This window comes from Chelonoidis abingdonii, chromosome 21, assembly GCF_003597395.2.
Source record: "Chelonoidis abingdonii isolate Lonesome George chromosome 21, CheloAbing_2.0, whole genome shotgun sequence".
Lineage (NCBI taxonomy): Eukaryota > Metazoa > Chordata > Testudines > Testudinidae > Chelonoidis > Chelonoidis abingdonii.
In genome coordinates, this window is record NC_133789.1 from 7,372,723 (window position 1) to 7,385,821 (window position 13,099).

The 13,099-nt window shown below is 59.9% G+C and overlaps 1 protein-coding gene across 1 annotated transcript in view; it reads right to left on the bottom strand.

Moving 5' to 3' along the window:
• Window positions 1–1,309: 1,309 nt before the first annotated feature.
• PPP1R9B (protein phosphatase 1 regulatory subunit 9B) overlaps window positions 1,310–13,099 on the bottom strand; it is an 80,541-nt gene continuing 68,751 nt past the window's right edge. The window contains exons 14-21 of the mRNA XM_032791283.2: window positions 8,645–8,802; window positions 6,880–7,201; window positions 5,701–5,779; window positions 4,864–4,938; window positions 4,099–4,258; window positions 3,551–3,670; window positions 2,548–2,703; window positions 1,310–2,135 (exon numbers count right to left, since the gene is read on the bottom strand). Of these exons, the coding sequence (XP_032647174.1) occupies window positions 1,977–2,135; window positions 2,548–2,703; window positions 3,551–3,670; window positions 4,099–4,258; window positions 4,864–4,938; window positions 5,701–5,779; window positions 6,880–7,201; window positions 8,645–8,802 (1,229 nt within the window). The 3' untranslated portion in view covers window positions 1,310–1,976. The remainder of the gene's footprint in view (window positions 2,136–2,547; window positions 2,704–3,550; window positions 3,671–4,098; window positions 4,259–4,863; window positions 4,939–5,700; window positions 5,780–6,879; window positions 7,202–8,644; window positions 8,803–13,099) is intronic.

Sequence of the window (13,099 nt, forward strand, 5' to 3'; positions counted from 1 at the left end):
TGAGGATCCGATCGCAGCGTGGTTGGCCCGAGCAATTGAGTTTCCCGTCGGGATGCAGCCAGGCCACTGCAGGGCTGATGCCGCCTGGCCCGGTTTCCCCCTTACCTACCTGCTCCAGGATAACTGATGCTGCTGAAATCCCTGATTCCCCTCGAGCCCCGGGGTGGGGGGACACAGCAGGACCCTGCGCCCAGCCAGCAGCACAGAGAGGCGGCTGCTGTGCAGGGGCGAGGCCACAGGTGCCAACTCCAGGGGTGCTCTGGGGGTGAAGCACCCATGGGGGAAAATTAGTGGGTATCCTCTGCCCTAGAGCGCCTCCGCCTTGGCTCTGCCGCCGCTCCTGCGCACACTGCTTCCCCCCAGCTCCAGTGCTTGCTGCCGCCAAAAAGCTGGCAGGCACAGGGCAACTGTCTCATGCCCACCCCCTGAGCAGCCCCTCCATCCCTGGCTACCTGTTCACCAGCACACGCACCAGCTGCTGCTTGTTCTCCATGGCAAGGGCCTGCATGCTCCCCTCTGGCATCTCTCCGTCTTGGCTCAGCCCAGCCTCTGGCGCCCACTGGCTGAACAGGCACCGTTGCCCATTGCTGCCCCTCAGCTTGGGTGGCACAGCCCGTCAACAGCCCCCACACTGCCTTGTTCCCCGCCTTCAAATTCCCCTGGGTGCTGAGAGTGACAGGAAACGTGACAAGGGTCAGGCTGCTGGTGCCCCGAGCCCGCCTGGCCTGCTGCGCACTGCTGGCTCACACGCCCCGGTCTCTGCGCCCCTCCTGGCTTACCCTTCGCCAGCCAGCGCATTGGGGCTGGATTCTGGTAGCTCATGCATCAGAGGTTAGGGGTTGACACCCTATACCGGGAGCTCTGCTACCTTAGCTGCAGGGGCTGGGAGGTGCTGTGCCTTAACAAAGAAGTCCTTTCTCCACAAGGTGCGGTAGGCATTGGAGTTCATAGAGGCTAAGACAGAAATAAGAGTCATTCAAAGAGGCTGACAAAAAATCCTCTCTCAGCCATCCGGGCTTTATAAGCCTGGCTCCCGCTAGTTCTTCACCACTCCTAGCACTCCGAGTGGACCCCAGCGTTCCCACGAGCAGAGCAGAAGCAGGGAGCAGCACCCCCTAGGGGCGGTGGATGCTCCTGCCCCTCTTCGGCCGCCCTAGAGAAGGGCCTAATTTGCTTCCTAGGGCAGGTCACCCCTCCAGGCTTTACCCCACCCCATTCCCGGCCCCCAGCATGGGGAATGCAGAGGTGGGTGTGTGGCATAGAACAGACCCCGGAGGGGCTGGTTGCAATCGGTTTTATTTCCTTCGTGGTTTCTCCCTGGGTCGGTGTCTGCGCTCTCGGAATAAATTGGCCAGGCTGTGCTAGTCCGAGCAATGTTGATCCTGGCCCCTGGGGACCCTGAGCACAACCCGGGATCGCTCGTGGGTGGGGGAGGGGTAACACCATGCACTATCTTCATCCTGCGGGCCCGTCGGGGCTGAGCCATCGTTTTTGGGAGGGAGTGGGGAGCAGCAGTGGTGCCCATGGACTAAGGGGAACGGGGCCGGTGAGGTAGGACAGCCAATCAGCATGGAGCAGGAAGGCCTTGGTGACAGGAACCGATCGGGAGCAGATGGAGGTCAGCAGGGAAACCCGGAGGGGGAAGCCGTGCCAGCTGCAGCCCATGGGCGGGTGCCAGCCACTAGCCAGCTGTAGGGCGGAGTTCAGCAGTGCCAGGAGCCCTGTGCATGGTGGAGTGGATGGGCAGAGTTGGGGAGGGATTTGCTTGTCTCCTGGGGCCAGCAGGGATCCAGGAGGCAGCTGGAAAGTCCGGGCTCCGTGGCAGCACCACCCCAAGCCAAAGACTGACACCTGGGCTGATCCCCTGTGGGGTCCGGTGTCTCTTCTGGTCGGTGTGCCCCTGATTCCCCCTCGCCTGGGCAGAGGAGGTCTCCTGTCCCTCCCCGCGCTGGGAGCCGTGTGCCAACTCGCCCTCCCTAACTCCTCCGCTGCTGCTCCTGCTCTTTCTTCTTCTGCTTTTCCCTCTGCTTCTCCACCTTCTCCTGGGCTTTCCGTTCCTTCTCCACCGCCACACTCAGGTCCTTCAGCTTCCGCTTCAGCAGGGCCCGGTCGGTGGAGCTGCTGATGCCGAGGGCCTGGAGGAGGCAACGGGGCGGGTGTGCATCGGGGGATGCCTCATGATTACAACCACAGCCCTTCCCACCCCCACCCACCTGGAAGGAGCTGGGCTCCAGGGGAGGGCGCTGAGGGGCTCCTGAATGAGACGCTAATGAAGGAGGAATGGATTAACTCTGCCCCCAGCCCCTGCATCGAGTAGCCTGGTGAGATGCCCAGCATCTTCCCTCCCCCCCCAGTGCATCAGGCCAGGTGCCTCTGAATCAATCCATCCCCCAGTACAGCAAAGGTACTGGTCCATCTTGCTGGGGGAAGGCAATGCCTCCCCAAACCTCCCTGGAGGAGGGATGTCTGCAAGGGCCGACCCCGGAGCCCAGCTCGCAGCTGCCGCAGGCCCCAGGAGCCGCAGGGCAGTCCTACCCCCACCCCTACCTTCAGCTTGGCTCCATCCAGGTGCAGCAACTGCTGGCCATCCACCTCGCGGGCCACGAACTCGTCCACGTACTGCTCCAGGTTCAGGCTCTCCAGCCACTGGCCCACTTGCTGGCTGCTCCAGCTGGTGGCGGCACTGAGGGGCTCGTCCAGGAACTGCAGGGGGCAGAAAAGGCGGGGAGGGGTGAGCACCAGTGGGCTCCCCCGCCCCCAGTCAGAGCGCCCCAGCAGGGATCTTTCAGAAGTTCCTCCCAGCCCGGCTCTGCAGGCCACAGGTGAATCCTGGCCAACTTTCTAATCCCTGAAAATGGACCACCTCTGCCCCGCCCCTTCTTCTGAGGCCCCTCCTCCTGCCCCACCTATTCCCCCCCCATTGCTCACTGTCTGCCCCTGCTGCTCACTCCCACATCTCCCGGGACTCACCTGTGGCCTGCAGAGCTGGGCTGGGAGAAACTGACACGGACCCTGCCCAATCAGGGCACACCCAGTCATGGCAGGGGGTTCCCCAGAGTGAGGGGCTGGGGGGGACCTCAGAGCGAGGTACTGGGCTGGGGAAATCGAGGCATAGCTGGGGGGGTTCCCCAGAACAAGAGGCTGGGCTGGGGAAATTGAGGCACACCTGGGGTAGGGGGCAGACAGGTTGCACCCCTCCAGATGGCACCAGTCCCTCCAAGTTCTGTCAGACTGGGGGCCAGGAAGAGCAGCAGCTGCTAGCCGAGCCCCCCCTCCAGGCTCCAGCTGCTCTTCCCACCCCTCGGGGGCCAGTTCCCACAGGTAACTGCACTTTTAATGTCACTGCCAGTTTCCCTTTCAACACCCAGCAGCTCTGAGACACCCCCAACCCTGGCAAAGGATCTGCAACTCCATGGGGCCCAAGGACAGAGTCACTCCCAGCCCTGGGGCCCCAAGAATGGAGTGGCCAAAGCCCCTTTGCCTCCTTGCTGTCGGATTTGGCCAACCGACTCCCCCACGCTGCCCCCCTCGGCCGCCCCCGCGGGCTCACCTCGTCGGAGGACTGGGACAGAGTGTGGTAGGGGTAGGAGCATTTTGTCTCGCTGGCGCCGCTGCTCAGCGTCTTGGGGCTGCTGCTGGGTGGGGTGGAGTCATCGCTCAGCGTGGAGTCCTGCCCGCGGGGAAAGGCCAAGGCATCAGTAGGTGCAAAAAACTGCAAAAAACCCAGCACCCTCCCCCACGATGGAAACTCCCCCCCTCCCTCCAAGAGCCACAGACAGTCTCTAGGGAGAAACCCTGCAGCATCTTTAGCTGGCCCCAGAAACTTTGAACCTCAGCGAGCCCAGTGTCTGGTGAGAATAATGCAAATCTTTACACCCATGTACAAAAACCCAGCAGAGTCAAGCATTATTCCGGCCACTGGCAAAGCCATAAAAAAGCGGCCGAAATGATCAAATACCAGCCTGGTGGTAACCCAAGGTGTGAAAGAGGGGCCTGCCCTGCAAAGGGTCATGGCAGGACTTTGGCCCCACCCCCAGGGCAGCACCCCCAGTCCCCCTCCCCCCAGCCCTATAGGGTGAGGTGGGGATGGGTACTGACCTGGGAGGCAGATTTTTTGGGGCTTAAGCCCTCCCTCTTGGGCGAGCGGGTCGGGGAGATGGTGCTGCCAGAAGAGGCCGAGCCCTTCCCACTGTCCGTGAACCAGGAGAAGGGCATGAACGGGGACACAGACGAGCGGCTGGAGCCCTCCGCCAGCTCCCTGGGGAAAGAGCCAGCAGGCAGGTTAGCATCCTCGCTACCCCGGCTCCCGGGGGCCCACCAGGGGGGCCGGGCTCCCCGGAGCATCCGAGCTGCCAGATGTGACCAGACTCCATCCCACTGAGCCCAGCCCGGGTCTGGATCTATCCAGGGCACCCAGACCATCCCCCAAGTCCTCTGCTCCCTGATGCCTTCATCTCCCCTCTCTGCCAGGTTCTCATCTCTTGAGTGTATCAAACTCCCTCTTCATCTCCTTGCGGCTCTGTGCACCCCAGCTCCATCACTGCAAGTGAACACATTCTCCCATCCGCACCTCCCTGTCTCTCTCTCTCTGGGTCTCAGCTGCTCCAGGGCCCTTGACAAGTCACCCAGGTCTTTGGAGACCAGGCGGAGCGCCTTGATTGCCAGGGCAGCGGGGTGGGTGTGTTCCTCAGGAGCTGGGGAGGTCCGAGTGCCCCCTGGCACTAGAAAAGCCAAGATGGTGAACGGGACACACTGAGAAAGGCAGGGCAGGAGGGGATGGATGCGATTGTGGGGTTCAGGGAGATGTTTTTGGCAGTGGCTTGTGAGAAGCTCAGGGTTCGGTGGAGGCTGGCAGCTCCTCACCTGCTGCCCATGGACAACCGGTTGCTCCCCTTCTCTTTCCTGCTTTTGCTGGAAGAGGCTCGTCTCAGGGTCACCCTGCGGCAGAGAGAGGAGGCTCGTTAGTGGTGTGCTGGGGGGTGGGGGCACCTGTGGGCTGGGAAGAGATGGGCACCGGGCATCTGTTGGATGTCTTAAGTTTTCTGAGGGTTTGGCTACACTTGCGAGTTACAGCACATTAAAGCAGCCCTGGGTGCCCTACCTCACTCCCCATCCACACTGGCAAGGCACGTAGAGTGCCCTGACTCTGCAGCTACAGCCGCTGCTGGTTCTCCACCTCCGCAAGAGGAATAACGTTTGCTGCGCCCCTGTTGGAGCGCCACGGTGCCAGTGTGAACGAGGTGTTGCATTACTGCCCTCTGATCGGTCTTTGGAAACGTCCCACAATCCCCTTAAGTGGCCACTTTGCTGCAGGAATGCGGCTATGCCCTTTCAAAGCTCCGTTTCTGACAGCCAGCTGCTTATCTGCTCCAAGACAAAGCAACCATTACTGTGGATTGGTGCGGGGGGACGGAGGGGGAGGTCTGCTGCTATCTGAACTTGTAAGACAGCATGCGGACGTGCTCTCAGCCCCCCAACCCACTCTCTCTCCCCCCACATACGCACAACACACTCCCCGTCACACTCCACCCACACATTTGAAAAGCACATTGCAGTCACTTGCATGCTGGGATAGCTGCCCATAATGCACCGCTCCCAGTGCCGCTGCAAGTGCCACAAATGTGGCCACACCAGTGCACTTGGAGCTGTTGGTGTGGACAGACGGCAGGGGCTTCCCATCCAGAGTTTCGTGGGACTCACCCCAAATCCAGGAACTTCCTCCGGGTCTTCTTGTCAAGCCCGATGGTGGGGCTGGCTGGCTCTGATGGGCTTGTGTCATCTAGGGCAGAGAAACATGCCAGGAGAGATCAAAGGTGCTGGGAGAACATCCCCTGGGCTGGTGGGGATAGGCCCCGGGGATCCCTCGGAGGTTGGCAATGGGGCCCCAGCAGGGTCCTGCCAAGGGAGCTGGCTGGTTTAAGGGAAAGCCTGAGAGACCTGGGCCGTGGGGAATTCTCCAGCTCAGCGAGAAGGTGTTTTCCCTTCCCAAGCACAGGCAAATCCCGGCTCTGTCTTTATCCGGGTAAAAATGAGCTACCCGACCCCCAGCCCTGCCAGGGGCACTGGACAGGCCCAAACCTCCATCAAAACCACTGGGTACCAACTGGGACTCGGGCACTGCAGCCCATGACCCAACCCAGAGGGGCCTCGCTGTTAGCTAAAGGGGCAGGAGCGCTGGCTGTGGGAAGAGCTGCCAGCTACTGCAGCCCCAGCCTTTCCCAGAAGGGGGCGCTGTAGGGAGCAGGGCAGGAGCACTGGTTGTGGGGCGAGCTCCTAGCCATTCCAGTCCCCCCACCCCCACATCTCCCAGCAGGGGGAGCTGTAGGGAGCAGGGCAGGTGCAATGGTTGTTGAGGGAGCTCCCAGCCATTCCAGTCCCCGCATCTCCCAGCAGGGGGCGCTGTAGGGAGCAGGGCAGGAGCACTGGTTGTGGGGGGAGCTCCTAGCCATTCCAGTCCCCCCACCCCCACATCTCCCAGCAGGGGGCGCTGTAGGGAGCAGGGCAGGTGCAATGGTTGTTGAGGGAGCTCCCAGCCATTCCAGTCCCCGCATCTCCCAGCAGGGGGCGCTGTAGGGAGCAGGGCAGGAGCACTGGTTGTGGGGGGAGCTCCCAGCCATTCCAGTCCCCGCATCTCCCAGCAGGGGACGCTGTAGGGAGCAGGGCAGGAGCACTGGTTGTAGGGGGAGCTCCCAGCCATTCCAGCCCCAGCCTCTCCCAGCAGGGGGCGCTGTAGGGAGCAGGGCAGGAGCGCTGGTTGTGGGGGGAGCTCCCAGCCATTCCAGTCCCTGCCTCTCCCAGCAGGAGGCGCTGTAGGGAGTGGGGCAGGTAATGCCACGGAAGTTTTCCTGTGTAAAAGTGGCTCCCCCATCCAGCCATTACCTTCACTGTGCCGCTCTGCCCGGCGGTCCCTCCGGGTGTAGATGGGCGAGCTGTCCGAGCTGTGGCAGGACTTGGGGGGCGAGCCGGTGGGGGTGCATCCCAAGGCCTCTTGGGAGGAAGCGTTGGTCAGGGGCTGGTAGCGGATCAGCGGGGACGAAGGCTGCTCGTCCTCCTCCAGCGTCCTCCTGACCACGGCGGCGTCGAAGGAGAACTCGGTGGCGCGGAGGAAGGGAGAGGAGCCGGAGAGGGGAGAGGAGACCTGCAGGGTGGCGTGCAGCGGGGATCTCATACGGTGCCGCGGGCTCCCATATTTATCGGCCACCTGTGGGTGGGACGCAGGGGGGTCAGCCACAGGGAAGCCCCTGGGAACCCCCACCCCTGAGAACTGTTGCATTGATATGGGGGACAACAGTGAAGCCCCCTATTTATCCGCAGTGCTGGTGCAGGGACAGGGCCAGCTGCTCCCCCCCCGCACTGGTGAGCTCCAACCCGGACCCGCAGGGACCCTCGCTATGGGCTGATCAGGGAGCGGCGCCTTCCATAGCAGTTCCCCGGTGTCCGGTCGAAAAAGGGAACCTGGCAGCCAGATGACCAGAGGCTAAAAGTCCAGTTGGGTGCAGTAACCGGACTTCGCCACTGGGGGGGCGGGAAGAGCAGCAGCTGGAGCCACGTGGAGGGGCGGCTCTGCTCAGCTGGTGATGCTGGAGGGGGAACAGTGGGGAGGATTCTGGCCACCCGCCTTCTGCTCCACCCTGCCCCGATTGCCTGGCCCCTTGCTACGGAGACTGACCCTCAATTTGCCCGATTGGGCAGGCTCCGCGTCAGTTCCTCCCAGCCTGGCTCTGCACCCAGCAGGTGAGTCCTCGGAGACAGGTGTGTGTGGGGGTGGAGAGTGAGGGAGGGAGGGAGGGAGTGGGGCCTCAAGAAAGAGGTGGGGCCGGGGGCAGGACAAGGGTATTAGGTTTTCAGCTATTAGAAAGTTGGCAACCCTGGGTAGCACCCAGGTGCACATAGAACAGGCCACTGGGCAGCTAGTCTGGTATCTCCCCTCCTGCTTCACTAGACCAGACAATTGCTGGGATCCCCTGTTCCTGCCCCACTGGACCAGACCATTGCTGGGATCCCCTGTTCCTGCCCCACTGGACCAGACCATTGCTGGGATCCCCTGTTCCTGCCCCACTGCATCAGATCATTAGCCCAGCTCCTCCAGTATCCCCTCTCATCCCCCATTGGATCAGGCCACTGGTTGATCAAACCCAGTCACCTGCCTGCAGCCGCAGCCAGGCGCAGAAACCCTGCAGCAGGCAGTTCTGGAACAACCTGTCCTTAAGGACTGTTCCCTCCTGACCCTGATCTGCTAGAGCACAGCTCCTGCCCTGAAGCAGGAAGGTTTATAGCCCCTCCCAGTCACTCTGCTGAGACTTGTTCTCTGTATCAATGTCCGTCTGGGGCCCTGATAGGCTCTCGGGCTGCCCGGCTGAAGCATTAGTCACTGGCCAGACCCGCTGGGAGCAGGTGGCAGGAGATCCCACCGCTTGATCTGTTACTGCACCCAGCGGGATAGAGGATTTGATGGACCCATGGTCTGATCCAGCGTGGCAGATCCTGAGCTCCTGTGGCACAAGAGAGAGGAGAGGGAGCAGCCATTCTGGGTGCAGGGCTTGGGGCTGGTCGCCTCTGACCCGGAGCTACAGTCACCTTGTGAATGCCCGGCCCACCTCGTGTGGAACAACGCAGCCGCCCCCCCGCCTGGGCCCGTGCTCACCTTCCTCTCCAGGCTCTCTTCCCCTTCCGCCGAGCTGACGCTATCTCTCAAGCGGGACCGAGACGGGCGGTGCCGCCTGCCCTTGGCCGACAGCTGGGCTCGGGCCTTCTGCAAACTGCTGTCCAGCCTCTGGGTCTCTGGAATCACATCATTAAAATCTGGGAGTGAAAGAGAGAAGGGGGGCGGAGAAGTGGGAGAGCGAGAGAGCAAGAGCAGGACAGGGCGAGGGGGGACGCACAGAGGGACAGGGAGCACAGGGGGTTGGGAGAGAGCGAATGGGACAGAGCAGGGGGAGAGGAGAGGAAAAGAGAAGGAATGAATGGAAGGTAAAGGAAAGGTGGGGCAGTGTCCCAGCCAGGGACAAAGAGGAGGGAGAGGGTGAAACAGGGGGAGAAAGAGAGAGAGTTCAGAGAAGAGACACACAGCAACATCCATTTCAGCCCCTCCGCCCCAGCTCCCTCTCAAATCTGATTGTCATAGATTCATAGATTCATAGACCCTAGGACTGGAAGGGACCTCGAGAGGTCATCGAGTCCAGTCCCCTGTCCTCATGGCAGGACCATATACTGTCTAGACCATCCCTGATAGACATTNTTGTAGCCAAGTCCCTCCAGAGGTAAGAAGCAGGCTTGAAGATAAGATGGAGATGAGGCATCAGCCTTATATAGGTTTTTTCCAGGTGTAAGAACCTCTTTGTCCTTATTGTGAAAAACTACAGCAAAATGGAGTCTGGAGTCACAGGGGCAAGTCCCTGCATACTTTGCTGAGTTACAAGGCGTATCTGTCCTCTCTCAATGGGTCAGTTGTGTAGCTGATGGTCCTTAATGGGCCATCAAGCAGGCTAGGCAGAGCTAACACCAACTTGTTTGGGATGTCTCCCAGAAGCACAACACAAATTTGAAATACAGACAGTACAGAGCCAATACTCATAACTTCAACTACAAAATGACACATACATACGGACAGCATAATCATAACCAGCAACCCATAAACTGATCTTAGACACCTTATATGACCCCTTTTACATAAGATTTGGTGCCACTACAGAACCTTGGTTGCAACCATGTTCTATATGGTCCCAGATTATATCAATAACGTCACACCAGGCATCTCCTCTGGGGCCTGGGAGCGAGGCAGAAATTAACGCCTCTTTGCACACCAGACAGAAAGGGGCAGGGGGATCCCCATTCCCACAGCAGTGCCAGGCCCCAGCCTCCCCCTCGTCCCCTTTGCTGGAGCGGATCAGATCATCACGGCCAGCATCCCGCCTCCCGCAGCTGCCAAGAGTGCATGCTTCAAAGGACACCTGTCCCCGAAGCTGAATGCAGTCAGGGACCCATGGCCTGGCTTCTGGAGGCCCTAGAAGGGGCGAGTTGAAGATCAGTGGTCAGTGGTGCGACAGCCTTGTGGTTGGTGATGACCCCTGCTTCGCTGGAGAGAATCCCAGGGCCTACCTGTGTCCAGCAGCCTCTGCACAGACACCCCTTCACAGGGCGCACGCAGCCAAGCGCTGCCTCTTCCCCGTCATGAGAGATGGCAACCCAACAGCATCTGGATGCACTTTCCACGTGTCACATTAGCAGCAAAGAACATTTCCCCGAAGCCAGGGAGGCTGCCGGCCATGCCCAGCCCCCACCGTGCTAATGCTAGCAAGCTTTAAAGGCCGGAGATGGAAAATACCTAGCAGGCAGCAGGCTGAGTGCCAGGGCCGGCTGAGCCAGCAGCCGGCTCGGGGCGACTGTCGTGTGCGCCCCTCGCCGCCGTATGGCCATTTCCCCTTGCACGCAGAGCTCCACTTCGGCTCCCAAGGCAGAAGGCTGGGGTGTGTTTCCACGCCATCCTTGATTTCCCAGGAAATGTGAAATGGATCATGAATGTTGTGAAAACCAGAAAATCTCATTGGGTTTGGGGAGGAAATGAGCCATTCTGCCCATTTCAAACTCCCCCAGGCGAGAAGAGACTAATAGGATCCTCCAGTCTGATGTCCTGTATTGCCCGGGCCAAAGAACTGCCCCCAAATACCATCTCACCCAAGGGAGAGCAACTGAATGACCAGCCCCATGGGCGGGGGGTGTGCACCCCTTCTTTGGCAGGGGAGGCTGGATTCTGACACTATTAGACGGCACAAAGGAAGTTTTTGAAAGAGCCTATGGCCTGATTTTCAAGAGCTCAGCCTGGGCATGTGGGGCAAGGAGCTCCACTCCCATTGGGCACCTAAAGAAGGGGCCTTGGCTAAAAAAACACAAGGGGCAGTACGACCTAGTGGGTAGGGTGTGGCGCACCTGATTTGATTCCTGGCTTTGCCACTGAACTGCTGTGTGGCCTTGGTCAAGTCACTCCAATTCTGTGCCTGTCCCAGCCTTTGGCTGTCTTATCTGGTTAGATTGCCAGCTCTCTGAGGGCAGAGAGGGCTCTTAGGAGGTGTCCATACCGCCCTGAGCCCAGTAGGGCTGGGGCTTGGCTGACACCTTGAAACTGTACCCCTGTCCAATTTCAACTCCCTGTGCCAAAGCCTGGGCGCACTAGAGAGGTGCAAAGAAATGGACCCGAGAACGCTTGTTAACCTGGGCTCCTCACCTCGGTCTCAGAAATGGCGGAATGAGTTTTGCTGAAACCCCCTCCCCCCCAACCCACCTTACCTTCTCCAAATTCAATTTGAGGCCGGGGAAATTTTCAGCCCAAACAGATCAAGTCTGGCAAAGTTCTGAGCCACTGAAAACAGGGCCTTCTAATGGAGCGTTTCGGACAACTTGAATTATAGGCAGATGCCACCAATAGCCACCCAGCTCACAGGGACAGTGCTCGCCACACATCACAATACATAACACCCCCCACAGCAACCACCGACTCCTGTGCTCTGGGGTCTCCTCTGGGTCATGCTCCATTTCCCCATCATGTCAGTTACTGCAGCCCCGTATTTACTTCCAGGAACTAAGGCAATCTTCTGCATGCCCCCAGCTCACACTCTGCAGCATTCACCCGCCGACCGTCTAAGCCAGCCTCCCCAGAGCTAGACGCTTCCAGCGGAAGCCTCTGGGTAAAGAGGAAAAGCGGAACGAGAAACAGGCAACTCCTGACGCCTTTGTGTACCCGGTATTTGTACCCGAGCATGCGGGCACGTGCGTGTGGCCATTTGGGACAGGTGCGGGGGGCAAGGGTCTGTGCCACCACGGCTGCGCACCAATGTTGGCACAAGTACATGTGCATTGCACGGACCCATGTGTCTTTGTGGGCTCTCATGCCTACACGTAGGCACAGAATCTCCGTTGTTGGAGGGGTTTGAGAACGGGTTCGAGCCAGTGGTTCTCAAACTGGGGACCAGGACCCCAAAGTGGGTCACGAGCTCATTTGAATGGGGCCGCCAGGGTTGGCTTAGACTTGCTGGGGTTCGGGGCCAAAGCCAGAGGGATTGAGCCCTGGGCAGCGGTGCTCAGGTTACAGGCCCCGGGGCTGTGTCCGAGGCCCTTGGGCTTTGGCACCCCGATCCGGTGTGGTGGGGCTCAGACGGGCTCAGGCTTCAGTCCCCCCTCCTGGAGCCGTGTAGTAATTTTTGTTGTCAGAAGGGGCTCGCGGTGTCATGAAGTTTGAGACCCCCTGGGTTAGACAACAGTCTGGCGGGGACTGAACTTAGATAACCAGCTTCTTTGAGCAGTCGCCGCATCCCTGTCCACGCGGTACACGGTCATCCCCCCCCCCCCCCGGCGGTTAATGAGGGTGTACTCACGCGCTGTCAGTCTCCAGCCTTCCCGGTTGTCTTTGCTACACCACTGCCATACAGCTCGTCATTATAAAACAGGGCATGCCAGGCGGGTGCAAGGCCGAACGGGGAAATCAGAGACTTGTGCTCGAGGGCATTCACGACCCTTCGTTTGCCGCCACTCTACCACTGCTGCGTGGTTATTTATGTTTTTTTTGGTCTAGGTGGTGTAATCAATCTTTCTGCACGAGACAGGAATCACACACCAAGCAATCAGGCCGTCTGCACATGCTCATGTAGTGTCTTCAACTCAGCCCTCATGGAGAGTCGAGTACTGCAGTGCGCCTTGCCAGTAGGCATGGTTCAGCTCACCTGCATACCACGCGCACAGACGCGTGTACTGTAGACACGCACGTTGCACTACTGCCCGGATCGCTCTATGGGTGTCAGCCGACTAGAGAGGCAGAGCGCACACGCAGAGGGAGAGATGCAGACACAAGGCCCTGCCATACTGTTGTTTGGTCTGCACTGGTCAGCTACCACAGCACAACCCATGGAAGACGGGGTCACGCTACTAGCATGCCCACACTGGACCAGCTGCCCTGACGTCCAGAAGCTAGCCGTGCACTTTTGCGATGCTGACAACGATCACTGCTTTGACAACTGTGCCTGATGCCAAACACGTCCACACGGTGCAAACTACGCTCCTGAGTGGAGGCATCAGCCCCAAGAGACACACAAGTACGTGAAGTCGGGTA